At 41.4% G+C, this 16,998-nt stretch overlaps 1 protein-coding gene across 2 annotated transcripts in view; it reads right to left on the bottom strand.

The window, feature by feature from the left end:
* The window catches only part of TMEFF2 (transmembrane protein with EGF like and two follistatin like domains 2), a 955,470-nt gene that overhangs the window by 302,911 nt on the left and 635,561 nt on the right, over positions 1-16,998 (bottom strand). For both annotated transcript variants that reach the window (XM_077448742.1, XM_077448743.1), the window contains exon 6: positions 4,767-4,915. In XM_077448742.1, coding sequence (XP_077304868.1) covers positions 4,767-4,915 — 149 coding nt within the window. The remainder of the gene's footprint in view (positions 1-4,766; positions 4,916-16,998) is intronic.

Raw genomic sequence — 16,998 nt, 5'->3', positions numbered from 1 at the left:
GAACCCTGACGACTCCTGCTGGAGACAATGTGGACATACATTTTCTGGAACTGCCCTAAACTGGCACAATATTGGTCCTCAATATTCTGCTTACTTTCTGATATCACACAACTCACAATACCCAGAAAACCCTCCCTAGCACTGTTATCCCTAGAAATAGAATATTACCCTAACCCAATGAGAAATATAATACTTCATATCTTCTTATCCGCAAGACTCTGTATTACTATAAAATGGAAAGACCCAGAACCACCCACAGTAAGGGAAGTGGTGCACACAACCCACATTCACTTCTCGTTTGAAACCATACTAGCACTACAACATAAAAGCAAATCACATTATCATAAAATGTGGCAACCATGGATTAGTTGGACTAGTTCTCCAGGACATATCAAATCCATCAGTCCTCAACCCTGATAGATAGCTCTTACACAGTTTCTCATTAACAGTTCCTTGTTTGTTAAGTCAAATTAATAATGATTGAGTTGTATTGGAAAGCAGTCCCAAGGTGTATGACCCCAGAGGAAGGGGGGTGTGCCTACACGGGCACAGCATAGCGCCGGTCAGGGTGCATGATTGGGTATGTACCTTCTCCTCCCTCAATACATCTTTACGATCGGATGATCACCACTAACATCCAACACCTACGGAAATTGAGTTTTGTTTTTCTACTTACTAATGCACTATAAATATGAATGTATCTATTTGAAACGTAAAACAAGAGATGACTATCGTCCACTATGTTTGTTTGTCATATGCATACCTCTAAAATTATTCTTGCATAATTTTGTATTGCACGAAATCTTTCAATAAAAATCTATTGAGAAAAAAAAAAAGGCAAGTGCCAATTTCTTTTACTACAGTATTTGTTGCTGCTGACTTTTTTTTTTGGGGGGGGGGGGGGAGCTGAAGAATCTCTTTAAGCAGTCCTCTCTATAGCACAGGAAAGGAAGAATAAGACTGATTTCATACGAAATTTTTTAATTTCAGCAATGCTTATACTTCCTGGGATTACATAGGAAAATGGTCTAGGGAGGAAGGTATTTGATACCCAATTGTTTAGTGAGGGCTTTCACACTGGGGAGGCATGAGAGGTGCTTTTCAGGCACCTTACAGGTGCTATTTTTAGCGCTAAAATGCCTGAAAAGCACCTCAGTGTGAAAGGGTTTTAAGTTTTATCAATAAATAAAAAACAAGCAATGTAATATTTATTTAGGTTGAAAAAAGAGACATCTGTGGAGTTCAACTATTGAAAGTCAGTGGAAAGGAGCAGCTGTAAGCTTCTACACATGCAGAGTCCCACGAGAAGAAACATAGGAGAGGAAATGTCAGCAACCTCACATAAGTGTAAGGCATGTCAAACAAAGTGCATAGATGCAACCTTATAACATTAGGAAGTGAAGAGGGGATACCTAGTCACTTGTTGTCTGGCCAAGTACACCTCTCAACACAGTACAGTGGGCAGTGAAGAGAAATATATAAGTGAAGGTGTAAGTTTTGTTGGTTTTACAGTTTCAGTGGAAACTGTAATATGTAATTCTATAGTGAGAGGTCAATGGGCTTATTTTAGAGACATTCTAGCCATATTGTCAAGGCATGTCCCATTTATATGCGTCAAATTCTATTGTGACATTAAATGATTAACAACTGGCAACCCCAAAACAATATAATGCCCTTTCTTACACAAATTTAAGTGCAGTCTAGGCAGAAGAATGAAGGCTGAACCTCGCTGGAAGTGGGAGCGGGTGCCTGTCAAAACCAGGCACCTGCTCCCCCCAAAAGGTGCCAAAAGGTGCCAAAAGGAGGCAGACAAGCAGAGCTTCAAATCCCTTGAATAAGTTCCAGTAGCCAAATTATTCTTACAATGGCATTGCCCAGAGAAGCCAACCAGGGCTGCCATCAGGGGGGTACAGACAGTACTCAAGTAAGGGGCCCGAGCATCCCAAGGGGCCCTGCTGACCAGGGCCTGCTCCACCTACAGCAGCACATGAAATTAATCTATTGCCTGCGTGGCAGCTGGCTGCTATAGAGAAAGAAGCCTCCACCTCCTTTCACTCCCCACCACAGAGCTGCAGAGATCCCTACCCCATGGGAGACAGAGGACCAATCATCAGCTGCAATTGTCCAGTGTGGGGGCAGAGACACAGAGCCTGCAGCCTGCAGTCCAGAGCCTGCAAAGACACACAGGAGGAGCCAGCTTGTAGACCTTTTTTAGTCCAGGCATGCAGTCCAGAGCCTGCAGTCCAGAACCTGCCAAGACACACAGGAGGAGCCAGCTTGTAGATCTTCTTTAGCAGTAAGCCAGAGTGTTGTGAAACTGAGTTCCTGTCTCTCTTTCACACAGATTACAAGCAGGCAGCAGCTTACACACAGTGCTGGTCCTCGGTTCTGGCTCCAATTGCCTAAGTCAGTGAGGTGACCATCCATGGCATCAAGCAGTGTGGAGTCCACAATTTTAAGATTCCCCAGTCCCCATTTGGGGATGAAGATCCTCTGAGGCCAGGTATATGATCAGGATAATCAATGATCAATCTGTATGTGATCACAGGCCCTTGCCCATCCCATCACACCTTCCTATCACATGGCCAGCCATGGAAACAAAGTTTGAAATGAAAGGAAACCCATTTATTGGTGCATACGTTATAAGATTTCTTTGTGTACACCCAGCACAATGGCTAATGCTGCAGTTGCTGCACACTGTTATGGGTATAATACATTATAAAGACTTCACAAGTTAATGGGTTCCTTTTAAAGTAGAAAAAAAAATGTGTGTCCAATGCAGTGATTGCGCGCGCACGTGCGTGTGTGTCCTATGCCTGCACTGTATTGGTTGACTGTTTGTTTTGTCCAGGAGTGAACAGAGAGCCTATACTCACCCAATCCTTTGATCCTCCTGAAAACAGTGCACCCCACGTCCAATGATGCACTGTTCTTGCCATCCTCATATCCAGAGCTGGTCTATGGGCATGACAGCATCAGGAACAGTCCACTGCACAAGACTGGGGGCTGGTCTTGCACTGGAAGGATCAGTGGATTAGATAAGCCCACTCTATCACCCCTGGACAAAAATAATCAGTTAACCCAAGCAGTGCAGGCACAGCTCGCTCCACTCCATGGGATGAAAACATTTTTGCCCAGATTTCTGCTTTAACTCCAAACTTTCTGGTCTCATGGCTGGTCTTGTGGTAGGAAGGTATGATTGGCCTATGATCACAGACAAAATGATAATTGATTTTGAGGGTTTTGTGATAGGAAAAAGGAGAATGTTTGTTCTATTTCAGAATATTTTATTAGGAAATTCCTAATAAAATGTTCTGAAATACAAAGTGTACATAATGATTCTGAACTTGTTGGAGCAGCCTCTTCTTCCACTTATATCATATCTGGACTCTAGAGGCAAGTAAGAGTAGGTGGACTGGGATACTAAATGCTGCTTAAAATTTCATCAACTATATGTGAACAAATGCTATTGTTATCTGTTGCAAGCTTTGACCAAAGTTGAATAATGTTGAATAGTGCCCCTGATCTAGATGTAGGCAATTTATGTACCTCATGCAACCTGATTGAAAAACTTCTAGAACATGGCTAAGGACAATGCTAAGAGACACCTAGTTGTTACTGTTCTCCTTCACCACCACAGGAGTGAGCTCTCAGTGAGCTCTCAGACACTGAGCTCAGAGCTACTGTATCAGTAAAAGGAAAGGGTGATGGTGATGGTGAAGGTGAGCAGTAACAACTATGCGTCTCTTTGCAACGTCCTGGGGGCATTCAGGTTTCGTGAGGTACAAGTATGTACAAGAAACAAATGAAAAAGGGTGCACCAGCCTAGTGCATTATCCCACAGTATTAATTTACTAAGTTGTCATAGAATGTGCTCACAAACATGTAAATAATAAACGCTCATCGAGCTAATTGTCCATAGCTAAACAGTTCTAAACACAGTGCTCTCCAAAGTTCGAGGGGACCCTACCTGGGCCCAAACTGACTTGCCCGTTTCGAAGGTAGCACCTTCTTCTTCAGAGCCAAACCATTTATGAGGTATGCTATAGCAAGGGTATTCTTCATCTTTATTCAGAGCTGCACAGTTTGTTTTTATTTACAGACATCCCTTATCTGTATAGGCAGTTTTATGGTAATGGTGAACTATGTCTTAAACTCTGGACTGGGTAATATTGGTGGTCAGGCTGGGGGGTCCAGGCCTAAAGATGTGTAAAGGGTCCCACAATTTCTGATGGCTGCTCTGAAGCCAACTCACCTATATCTTATACTGACAGGGGAAATGAAAGCAAATCAATCTCATGAGAAACAGTTGACTACACAAAGATATTACAATTGTCTTGTGCGCTTGAATTTACTCATCTTGAGTGATTACTTTTGTAACGTTTAGAAAACTTGTTAAAAATAAAAACATATTCAACCTAAAAGGTACTAGCCATTTAATTCACACATTGAAAAGTGATAATTGTTTACTTAGTAAAAAAATGTAAGAAATATTACAGGCCATGAAAGGGTTAAACACAAGTATGTTTATATACATCAGTACAGCATGTTATATATACAGAATGTGAATATACAGAAGTACGCTGCATATTTGGTAGTTTTGTAGAAACTTCAGTAATATTAATTCATTTGGAAAGCATAATATTATGTAGACAAGAGATATGAAAGCACCAAGAAACAAGCATTTAGGAATCTTCCAGCTATTCTGTCTACACAAAAAAAAAATGAAATCCTGTCTTCAAAATTAATTTTGCTACAGGCATTACCTTGACATCGCCCCAAATACTTGACTTCAATTTTCTCCTGTTTCTGGCATGATGCCTCTTTGATCTGACAAGGATTATCATAAGATTTCCCATCGGAAGCACAAACTGGATTGAAACTGATGTGGGAACAGTCGATGTTGCAGACACACCTATGAAAATACAAAAGTATAACAGTTCTAAATGAATGTTACATTACAAGATACAAAACATTTTGACAAACAGGCTGTGTCTGTCTTCAAACACACGAATAATCTCTATGGATCACGTTTTAGTTGGTAACAACATTTTTGAAAATGTACCAGGAACTGCAATTTCAGAAGCTTGAAGGAAAATTAAAACAAATAAAAAAATTGACCCCAAAAATTGTCTTATTAATTGAAAATGACTAAAGTTAATTTGTAATTTTTACAAAATATTATTATAGAACTACATATGCTGATCTCAGCAATCTTAATTGAATTTATATAGCTAAGCTAGTGGTTAGAGCTAAAGACATGTGTGTTCAACATCTGAGTTGACATCTGTTAGCCTCAAAAGTTAGGGGTACCCCCTGCAGCAGCCAATCATTGGTGGCCCAGATCTAAAATGACTCTCCCCTGTAATGTTGTATGTTAGGGTATCTTGTTACAGACTTTTTTTTTTATCTAGTTACTAGAACTACAAACTGGAAACATGCAACATCATATGCTAGCTATACATGATCTATAAAAATATTGGTACAAAAAATCATGCAGCGTTGAGTGATAACAAGAAGGCCTAATACTCCAGCTGGGTCTACATTCATTTCATGTCATTTTGGTAGATCAAACAGGTAGCCTCTGGGTTTAATTCCAAGCTATTTTTCTATAATGCAGGACTTTAACAAGCTCTAGCCAGTTTCAAATATTTCTGTGGGATGCCCATGAACACATCAATTAGTTGATGTATAAGCACCTATAGAGTTGGCTAGCATTTGTACTGTACTGTGTCCAGCTGGTTCAGGGAATGCATACAGAGCATGTGCACTGCTGGTCTTAGAGACACCTACATAAAAGTTTTCACTTTAACTTACTGTAAACTGCAAGGAAGTACAGGAAAGGGAGCCAAATATGTAGTGTGTACTTATATTAACAGTGTTATTATATTATATATCCCTTATATAAAGTGCCACCAGCACACATTACTTTATGTTTTTTTTGTTTTTTTTCTTTATAAACCACACATATTAATATCAAAATGTCAATTTAAGTCCAAACTACCAACACCGCAACTCCATTCTTAAATATTTCATGTCCCACCCACACCAGTGAAAACCCAATTAGTTTCAGACAATGATGTGCCAAAATCAAAATGGAGCTTACATTGAAGAACATGGCTTCTTTTACTAACATGGTCCTGAATTTACCCCAGTAAGTTAACCAAATAATACATTTTAGTTTGTTTCTGTCCACATAATTTTATCAAGGACTGTTGATCTTTGAAGGCTTTTTCCTTAGATAAAGAATCATGTACCTCCCTGCTATAAATTCTAAGGGCTAACGGAATTGCTTATGAAGTACAATGACTTTAACCCCTTTGAGCTGGCCCTGGGTTTAGAATTTTGGGAGGTGGGCGGGGTTTATAATCATGTGACCGCCGTGATTGGATGTCGTGGCAGTCACATTATCTAAAAGCTCCCGATCACAAGCAGCGATCATAAGATTTCTGCTAGCTGCTAGTAACTGTGCTGGGAGCATGCAGGGCGCACGCTCTTGGCATAGCTGTATTTGACCACTTCACGCAAATATGCAGCCACTCGGCGACAAGGCCACTAGCCAAAAGGATGCATATTTGTATCCGGCCGGCGCAAATGGCTTAATAAATGCACTCAACATCCTTTATTCTGTACTGTATTTATAATAAAACCTTCATAAACAATATCCTTATAGTTTACAACATAGGAAAATTATCCTAAAAGCAATAAGAATCATAATAATTGCTGGCGTACATTATTCATAGAGCAGAAGGTCCATGTATCTAAATGATAAAATTGTATGATATTTCAATTTTCTTTTCTAAAAGAATTTGAGCATAAAAAACATTCAATCAAACTTCACTAACCTTAAATAGAGTCTTTGCTAAAAGAGAAACATGAACATAATCATTGTTGACTTTTCATCCTGCCAATAGTTATCACCTAGCTGTCGTGCTGACCCCTTGGCTTCAACAGCTTTAGTCAACACAGAACAAGCATGTGGCTATAGACTTCTGACTTAAATTTTGTCATTCTATGGTCCAATTAATGATGCCAAAGATCAGCATCACAAAAAACAACCAACTAGCATTTCCATATGGAGGTAAACAATGTACAATTGTATTCTAAAGCAAATCTATCCTTTATTACGTTTTTTTACAGTTCACAAACAAAACAGAAAGAATCATAAACATTCTTCCTCATGATGTCCTAACCCTCCAACCCAGTTCCTCTCCACTGAGTTGGTAGGCCTAGCATGTCCTATGTGAGTTTTTAGGTGGAGCCTGGGGGTACGTCTCTGGGGTTGTCTATTATTATTACAATCTAAAATCCTCACCCTCTTTCATCACTTTAACTTCAACCTTCCCACTCATTTCCTCAACTTCCACTCTCTTAAAATGTAATTTTTCTTGGGTCGCCACTTATCGTTTACATATCTCTATATTTATTAGAGTTTGCATACTAATCCCTCTTGCTTCCCACCAGGTTTTCCAAATCATATCATATTTCCTTGGCACACCTTGCTTTATGTATACCGATTTCTCTTTGAGGATAAGACCGTTCATACATTTAACCATTCCTCACTGGTAGTGCTGACTTCTATCTTCAGGCAATCAGATTCCTTGCCTGAAATAAACATCTCATCACTGCCACTTGGGTATTTCCTAGTTTACCCTCTCCCTCCACTAGTCCCAATAAGCATTGTTTGGGCTCCAGCTCAGTGGAAGTTCCACCCCCCGTCAATGATTTTCACCACCTCATTCCAATACCGGAAAAACTTCAAACATCTCCAAAACATCTGGGGCAGCTAGAATCTGGCTGACGGCCGAACTGAAAAAGTCTATAGGGAGTGTAATAAGTTCTGTACAATAAACACAGATGTGACTCTGCGAGGGGGACAACGATACCAGTGGGGCCCATTCAAGGATTCTATTACACTGGGTATCAGAGATATCACCTACATCTTTTTCCCATTTCCTCTTGTACAGAGGGGGGTCTAGCCTGCTCAGTCTCCCATTACTAATATGTGGGTATATTTTTGAAATTAAGCCTTTCGCTGAGTCTGCATTAATTAGTTTTTGAAGTACAGGGATTGTGCTCCCTTCTAAGGTCCTTCCTCTAAACTGTTCCTCGAGTGCGTGCCTAACCTTTAAAACCACGTACACATGATCAAACAATCCGGTGGAATAGTCCGGAGGACTCAAGTCTGCCGGACAATCCCCCCGTGTGTGGGCTCCGGCGGACTTTTTTTTACCCAAAAGTCCGGCAGACTAAGAAAGTAGTTTTGCACATCAATCTGTCCGCCGGACTCGCATTTCGGCAGACAATCCGACCGTGTGTGTGCTAGTCCGGCGGACAATACGGCCGTGTGTGTGCTAGTCCGCAGTACTTTTGAAATGAACTGACTTTTCCTGCTCAGAGAAAAGTCAACTCACTTTGAGTGCGGATCCAGGTAGCCGGGACCAGCGAAGGAGGCGTCACTGGCCCCGTCATCTGGTATGGACTTAAAGGGGAATCCCTACGCCAAAAAAACGGCGTGGCGGTCCCCCCCCCAGGTCAATATCAGACCCTTATCCGAGCACGCTACCTGGCCGGCCAGGAAAGGGGGTGGGGACGAGCGAGGGCCCCCCCAGCTGAGCCGTACCAGGCCGCGTGCCCGCAACATGAGGGAGTTCCAGCAGCACTCCTGCAGCCCCAGACCATGACACTCCCACCACCATGCTTGGCTGTAGGCAAGATAAACTTATCTTTGTACTCCTCATCTGGTTGCTGCCACACACGCTTGACACCATCTGAACCAAATAAGTTTATCTTGGTCTCATCAGAACACAGGACATGGTTCCAGTAATCCATGTCCTTAGTCTGCTTGTCTTCAGCAAACTGTTTGTGGGCTTTCTTGTGCATCATCTTTAGTAGAGGCTTCCTCCTGGGACAGCCATGCAGGCCAATTTGATGCAGTGTGTGACATATGGTCTGAGCACTGACAAGCTGACACCCCACCTCTTCAACCTCTGTAGCAATGCTGGCAGCACTCATACGTCTATTTCTCAAAGACAACCTCTGGATATGATGCTGAACACATGCACTCAACTTTTTTGATCGACCATCGCAAGGCCTGTTCTGAGTGGAACCTGTCCTGCTAAACCGCTGTATGGTCCACTGTGCTGCAGCTCAGTTTTAGGGTCTTGGCAATCTTCCTATAACCTAGGCCATCTTTATGTAGAGCAACAATTCTTTCTTTTTAGATCCTCAGAGAGTTCTTTGCCATGAGGTGCCAAGTTGAACTTCCAATGACTAGTATGAGTGAGCATGACAACATCAAATATAACACACCTGCTCCCCATTCACACCTGAGACCTTGTAACACTAACGAGTTACATGCCACGGAAGAGGGAAAATGGCTAATTGGGCCCAATTTGGACATTTTTACTTAGGCGTGTACTCACTTTTGTTGCCAGTGGTTTAGACATTAATGGCTGTGTGTTGAGTTATTTTGAGGGGACAGCAAATTTACACTTTTATACAAGCTGTACACTAACTACTTTACATTGAAACAAGGTAGTCATTTCTTCAGTGTTGTCACATCACATTTTTTTCTATTACAAAAATGTGAGGAGTGTACTCATTTTTGTGAGATACTATATATGCAAGTTATTGTCATAAAAAGTGTTTGGGGACCTGTATCCTGCCCAGGGGACATGTATCAATGCAATTTTTTTCTTAAAAAAACTGACGTTTTTTCGGGAGTAGTGATTTTTTTAATGCTTAAAGTGAAACAGTAAAAGTTAAATATTCCTTTAACCACTTGCCATCCCAAAACACCTTGTCCCCATGTTGATGGGGACAGGGGCCTCATTATCACAACCCTTGACGGTGGTTGTGGGGGTATGCGAGCGGGGGCTTATTGGAATCTGGAAGCCCCCTTTAACAAGGGGGTGCCCAGATCCCACCCCCTATGTGAATTGGTAACGGCTACCATTTCACAAAAAAAGTGTAAAAAATTGTAAAAAAGAAGAGAAAGCTTGGGACAAGTCCTTTATTAAAAAAAAAAAAAATGTCCAATAATGTAAATTCACACCGCCCAACGGACAGAAAAAAAAAAAAAAAGCCGCAACAGTTCAGACCCCAAAGCACCCTCCCCATGTTGAGGGCATGTGGCCTGGTTCGGTTCAGCAGGGGGGTGCTCTCTCATCCTTCCCTCTTTTCCTGCGGTCTGCCAGGTTGTGTGCTCTGATAAGGGTCTGTTATGGATTTTGGGAGGGACCCCTATGCCATTTTTTTTATTTTGGCGCAGGGTTCCCCCTAATATTCATAGAATATATGGACTGGGGGGGGGAGGGAACCCATGCCCTTTTTTTCAATCAGTTTGATCTATATTGCCAAGACCCGACAATTCATTATTGCCGCAATCATTTTTAAATGACAATTTTTCCTTTAGAAATGTAATTTTCATGTTGTACTGTTCTAAACATGGGGAAACTGTGCCACTATACAGGCATACTATAGACACCCCCAGGCATGATATTTAAAGGACTATTTAATTTTTATTGTTTCACTTTAAGCATTAAAAAGAAAATCACTGCCCCTGAAAAAACGTCTGTTTTTAAAAACATTTTTTGCATTGATGCATGTCCCCTGGGGCAAGACCCGGGTCCCCAAACACTTTTTATGACAATAACTTGCATATAAGCCTTTAAAATTAGCACTTTTGATTTTTCATGTTCCTGTCACATAGACTTTAATGGTGTTTGCGTGTTCTTCCGAATTTCTTGCCCATCCAGATGTTCTGGTGAGAACCAAACTGGATGGTGTTTGGCTCATCCTTACCAATCACTCATAGACGGTGTCATCGTATCTAGTATTAGTTCTGTCTCTAAATGAATGAGGCCAAGCGTTGTCATTTCTGTGAATGTTGTTTTATGTCTAACCTCTAAGTAATGCAAAACCTAGTTTAATGACATTTAAGGGACCATAATTAATCAAGAAAATAAAACCATATTATTTTGCTGCCCTTGTTACATATCTAATACTACACTCATCTAGCACATTGTATTATCAATTAATGAGGTTTATACTTTATACATTACCTTTTATGCAGTGCAGTTGTTTTTGAAAATCATTCTGGGCAAAGTACATTATCATACAGTAAGATATTCAGTTTGATAGTGTAGCATTAACATATTTGTAACATTTACATAGCATTCCCTAAGGCAGAGATTTGCATTGCAGTGCCATTTTAGCAGTAATCTGTAATCAAAAATGAAAGGCTTGCTATCGAGTTGGGCTGTTTGAAGATTTAATTCTGCAGAGCAAACAATGCACTGTATAAAATATAACAATGATAACAGCAGTATCTATACATCATGAGTCACAATGATGTCAATTAAAATAAGAATCGCATATACAGTATCTGGTTTACTAGTTTCTAAGAATATATGTATACAATTACCATACTTGTGGAAATGAAGTATAAGCAACAAAAAAAAGCACAGTCATTAACCACTTGCCGTCCGCCATATAGCAAAATTATGGTGGTAAAGTGGTTTTAATATCCTGACCAGAAGTCATATGACGTGATCAGGATATTAAGCCCCCCGGGGCACGCATCACGGCGATCATTGTTGCGGTGTGTCAGTCTGACACACGGCAACTATGATCTCGGTAAAGAGTCTCTGACGGAAACTCTTTATCATGTGATCCGCCGTGCCCAATCACGGCTGATCACAGTGTAAATAGGAAGAGCCGGTGATCGGCTTTTCCTCACTCGCGTCTGTCAGACGCGAGTAGAGGAGAGCCGATCGGCTGCTCCTCTGACAGGGGGGTCTGTGCTGATTGATTATCAGCACAGCCCCCCCAAGGATGCCCTCACTGGACCACCAGGGATGCCACCAGACCACCAGGGATGCCCAGCACCAGGTATGCCCCCCTAGACCACCAGGGATGCCAGTCAGTGCCCACAATGGATGCCAATCAATTCCCACAATGGGCATCGCTGATTGCCATGCATTATTGTTTGGCACTGCTTGGCATCCATCCCTATACAATACTGTACACTACAATGCCCATCCGTGCTGCCTATCAGTGCCGATCCATGCCACCTATCAGTGCCCATCTATGCTGCCTATCAGTGCCCATCCATGCCGCCTATCAGTGCCCATGCATGCTGTCTATCAGTGCCCATCCATGCCCATCCGTGCCGCCTATCCATGTCTACCCATGCCACCTATCCATGCCACCCATCTATGCCAATCCGTGCCACCTATCCATGACAATCCGTGCCACCTATCAGTGCCTACTTCTGCCACCTATCAGTGTCTATCTCTGTCGCATATCAGTGCCATCTATCAGTGCCACCTATCAGTGGCACTTCATTGATGCCACATCATTGGTGCCCATCAGTGTCGCCTTATCAGTGCCAGTCACTGCAGCCCCGTCAGTGCCCATCAGTGAAGGAGAAAACGTACTTATTTACAAAGTTTTGTAACTGAAACAAAAAAAAAAAAAAAATTCTAAATGTTCAGACTTTTTTTTTATTTGTTTAGCAGAAAATAAAAATCCCAGAGGTGATCAAATATGACCAAAAGAAAGCTCTATTTGTGGGAACAAAATGATAAAAATTTAGCTTGGGTACGGTGTAGCATGACCGCGCAATTGCCATTCAAAATGCGACAGCGCTGAAAGCTCAAAATTGGTCTGGGCAGGAAGGTGTATAAGTGGCCGGTATTGAAGTGGTTAAACTAACCATACAAAAAAAAAAAATACATAATCTATTAATATTTTTAATAATTGTAATGCATTTATTGTAACCCTTCCAGTCATATTCTATTAAAATGTTTTATTTTATTTTTTTGTATTTTTTTTACTATACTTACAAACATCTATGAGCAGGAAAATTATATATTGTTTTAAATATTAGACAACTGCATATTATTAGTAAAAGAAAGCATCTGATCAGCTACTTGGTTTTTCATTATCTGTATGTCTATCCGTGAAATGGAGAAATGTATACAGTGAATGATGAAAACAAGGAAAATAATTAAAATGAATCAAGGCAACCACAGTATCCATTAATTATGACGTATGTCCAGAATATACAGAAGAACGACGAAGGAGATGTGCCAAATTTGGGGTACTCCAATTAACCCATTTTAAACAGTCAATTGGGTATACTGTAATGTAAATTTATTCTGTCAATCTATCTGAGGTAGTGATAACATTTGTAAAGGAAGTCTCTTTAAATTTCAGATTTTTTTTTTTTTTTTTACATTTTTATTACAAAATAAAAAAGATAGATAGATAGAAAGATAGATAGATATTTAAATAGATAGATAGTGAGAGGGTGATTGTATATCTCTGCCATATTTAGATTTTATCATAAGGATCAAACACATTATGCAATTTAAACAGACCTTGATTTATGTCATACTAGGAGAACAGCAGGAATAGATAAGTGCATGTTACCAGTGGTTGCAGAAGCGGACTTGGTTGGGACATCTTGTGCTCTTCCCTACACTCGCCTTGGCTGAAAGTGCAAAATACTCACTGGGGTGATTATTTGAGGTAGTGGCAATGTACTTTGCAGCTATAACAGCTTTAACTCTTCTAGGAAGGCTATTTACAAGGTATAGGGGTGTGTCTATGGCAATGTTTGACCATTGTTCCAGAAGCGCATTTGTGAAGTCAGGCACTGATGTGGATGAGAAGGCCTGGCTCACAATCCCCACTCTAATTCATCCCAAAGGTGTTCTATCAGGTTGAGGTCAGGAGTCTGTGCAGGCCGGTCAAGTCCCTACACCCCAAACTCGCTCGTCCATGTCTTTATGGACCTTGCTTTGTGCACTGGTGCACAGTCATATTGAAACAGAAAGGGGCTATCCCCAAACTGTTCCCACAAAGTTGGGAACATGAAATTGTCCAAAATATCTTGGTATGCTGACGCCTTAAGAGTTCCCTTCACTGAAACTAAGGGGCCAAGCCCAACCCCTGAAAAACAATCCCACACCATAATCACCCCTCCACCAAATGATTTGGACCAGTGCACAAAGCAAGGTCCATAAAGACATGGATGAGCAAGTTTTTTGTTGTAGAAAACCCTGAATTGTGTTCTAAAAACTAGGCCTCCCTAAGAGTGCAGGTGGGGCGGGTTTGCCCAACCTCAGGTTTTATACTGTTAAGGCAAGGTATCGATTGGTTATCAAAGAAATCTCGCTACACCAACTTCCTGCTGGAGGGTGCCCTTGTATGTCCGTATAATCTCCAGGCTAGCCTTCATTCAAAGCTACACTCTCTAACTGTTTTTTTAAGAGCCAATTTGCTAATTAGAGTTACTATTGTTGATTACGGAGAAGTGCAGAGACGTCTCAGCTTGCCCTCCACCATCTACCAACACCTGCCCATACATGGCAACCCATTGTTTCCCCCTTCCCTAGAACATAAGGCATTTGCCCAGTGGTCCAACAGCAGCCTCTTGACAGCCTCAGAGGTTATGGGTGGTGCCAAAGGTTCTTTCAGATCCTTTTCTGATTTAGCTGCACAATATTCTCTTCTGCCATCACAGGTGTTCCACTATTACTAACTAACCTATCTCAAAACCTGCTCTAGTCCACGTCAGAACCTCCTCTGAGGCTCTTTCAGCAATGCTGTGATCAGCCAAGACCAATACTCAGTTTTGGAGATGTATTCCCACCTTCTCACATATCAAACCTCTAAATATCACTTCGCCCCTTTAAACCCTGGAGTTCGATTCTTGACAAGGAGGATGTTCCGGAAAAGATCCTGGCAGGATATAAAATTTTGCTCCCTGGTGGTATGTAAAACATGGAGAGAAACTCAATTTAAGATCGCCCACCGAGATACTATCCTTTCCGTCATGGTACCATGGGTTCCTCTCACCCCTCCTGTCTCTGGTGTGATATCTCCCCACCAACACTATTTCACAGACTGCGGGACTGTCCAATGACCTCATCCTTCTAGGACCAAGTTCTAAAATATATTGGCAAAATCTACCAAGTCTGTATACCCAAAGACACCATGCTCTGTGTCTTCAGCTATGACAACACCACCATTGGCCTCCAGCCCTAAAAATCTTCTACAATAGATTCATTTATGTCCTCTAGTGGCATGTAGAGTTATCATGGAAACTTAGATCCATCCTCCCCCCGTGTTCAAATATAAACCCTATTGAGCATCTGTGGGGCATCCTCAAACAGAAGGTGGAGGAACACAAGGTGTCTAACATCCACCAGCTCTGTGATGTCTTCATGGAGAAGTCTAAGCCTTTGTACACACGGTCGGACATTCCGACAACAAAATCCGTCAGATTTTGTCCGACGGATTTTGTCCGAAACTTGTGCTGCATACACACGGTCGGACAAAGTTTGTTGTCGGAATGTCCAACCTTGTGTACAAGGGCTAAAACTTTGTCCGTCGGATATTCCGACGGAAACCGTCCGATGGAGCCCACACACAGTCGGATTATCCGACAACGCGGTCCGATCGGACATTTTCCATCGGAATGTCCGGCCGTGTGTACAAGGGCTAAGAGGACTCCAGTGGCAACCTGTGAAGCTCTGATGAACTCCATGCCCAAGAGGGTTAAGGCAGTGCTGGAAAATAATGGTGGCCACACACAATATTGACACTTTGGGCGCAATTTGGACATTTTCACTTAGGGGTGTATTTTCTTTTGTTGCCAGCAGTTTAGACACTGATGGCTGTGTGTTGAGTTATTTTGAGGGGACAGCAAATTTACACTGTTATACAAGTTGGACACTCACTACCTTTACACTGTAACAAAGTGTAATTTCTTCAGTGTTGTCACATGAAAAGATATAATAAAATATTTACAAAAATGTGACGGTGTACTCACTTTTGTGAGATAATGTACATAAAAAATGAACAAATGTAATGATCTACATTAAAATAGTTTGTATACAATATATCAATTAGATAAAAAAAAAAAATCCTATAAAAACAACAATAGATCGCGGACTAGATGGAAGTCCCCCTAAATAATATTTGGCATATATGAACCTTCTGTATATGTAAAAAGAGTACAATGAAATTTACATATCCTCCAAACCTCGTGAGTTTTGCTCTACATGTTTTGCGATCTAGTCACTCTTTAGGAGCTTTAACAATACATTCAGGTAGGAACATACATTCATTAAAATACATCATTAGGTAGAACAATACACTTTATTTTCTGCTAAAAGAACACTCACTCACAATAAATATGTTTCAGTCACAGTGCTCACCCCCAGAGCCTGGTAGAAGCCCCCCAGAAGCACTGCCACAGTAGGCTCACTTGTCAGAATGTGAAGACAGACAAAACTGCTAAGTGAGTTGTAAAAACAAAATATAATTATAATAGTTGGTACAATAATACAATGTACTTAGATACTTAAAGTGATTGTAAAGGCAGAAGGTTTTTTTATCTTAATGCATAGTCATTAATATAAAACAACCTTCTGTGAACAGCAGCCCCCCTCTGCCCCCCTAATACTTACCTGACCCCATCTCTATCCAGTGATGTTGCACAAGAGACTCTCCTCCTCATTGACTGAGCACTGTTGGCTTCCACTGCTGTCAGTCAAAGTCAGTGAGCCATTGAGGGGGCAGAGCCTAGCTGTGTCTCTGTGTCTGAATGGACAACAGTGAGCTGTGACTTGGCTTGGGTGCCCCCATGGCAAGCTGCTTGCTGTGGGGGCACTTGTCAGGAGGGAGGGGCCAGAGAGCCGAAGAGGGACCCGAGAAGAGGAGGATCTGGGCTGCTCTATGCAAAACCATTGCACAGAGAAGGTAAGTATAACATGTTTGTTATTTTTAAGATAGAAAAAAAATCTGGCTTTACAATCACTTTAATTTTGGGGCTGTATGCCTCCACTTGAATTAGGGTGTTGCTATTCCCTGAGGGCCAGGAAGTCGACAAGGTAAAGTTGGAGTATGACCTATTAGTTTATTAGGTCATACTCCAACTGTACCTTGTAAGATTCCTGGCCCTCAGGGAATAGCAATACC

The sequence above is a fragment of the Lithobates pipiens genome, unplaced genomic scaffold (genome assembly GCF_037356315.1).
Source record: "Lithobates pipiens isolate NorthernLeopardFrog02 unplaced genomic scaffold, aLitPip1_a1.2 Scaffold_22, whole genome shotgun sequence".
In the NCBI taxonomy this organism is placed as follows: Eukaryota; Metazoa; Chordata; class Amphibia; order Anura; family Ranidae; genus Lithobates; species Lithobates pipiens.
Note: the sequence above shows the minus strand (reverse complement) of the source record. Positions and strands in the feature narration are given on the sequence as shown.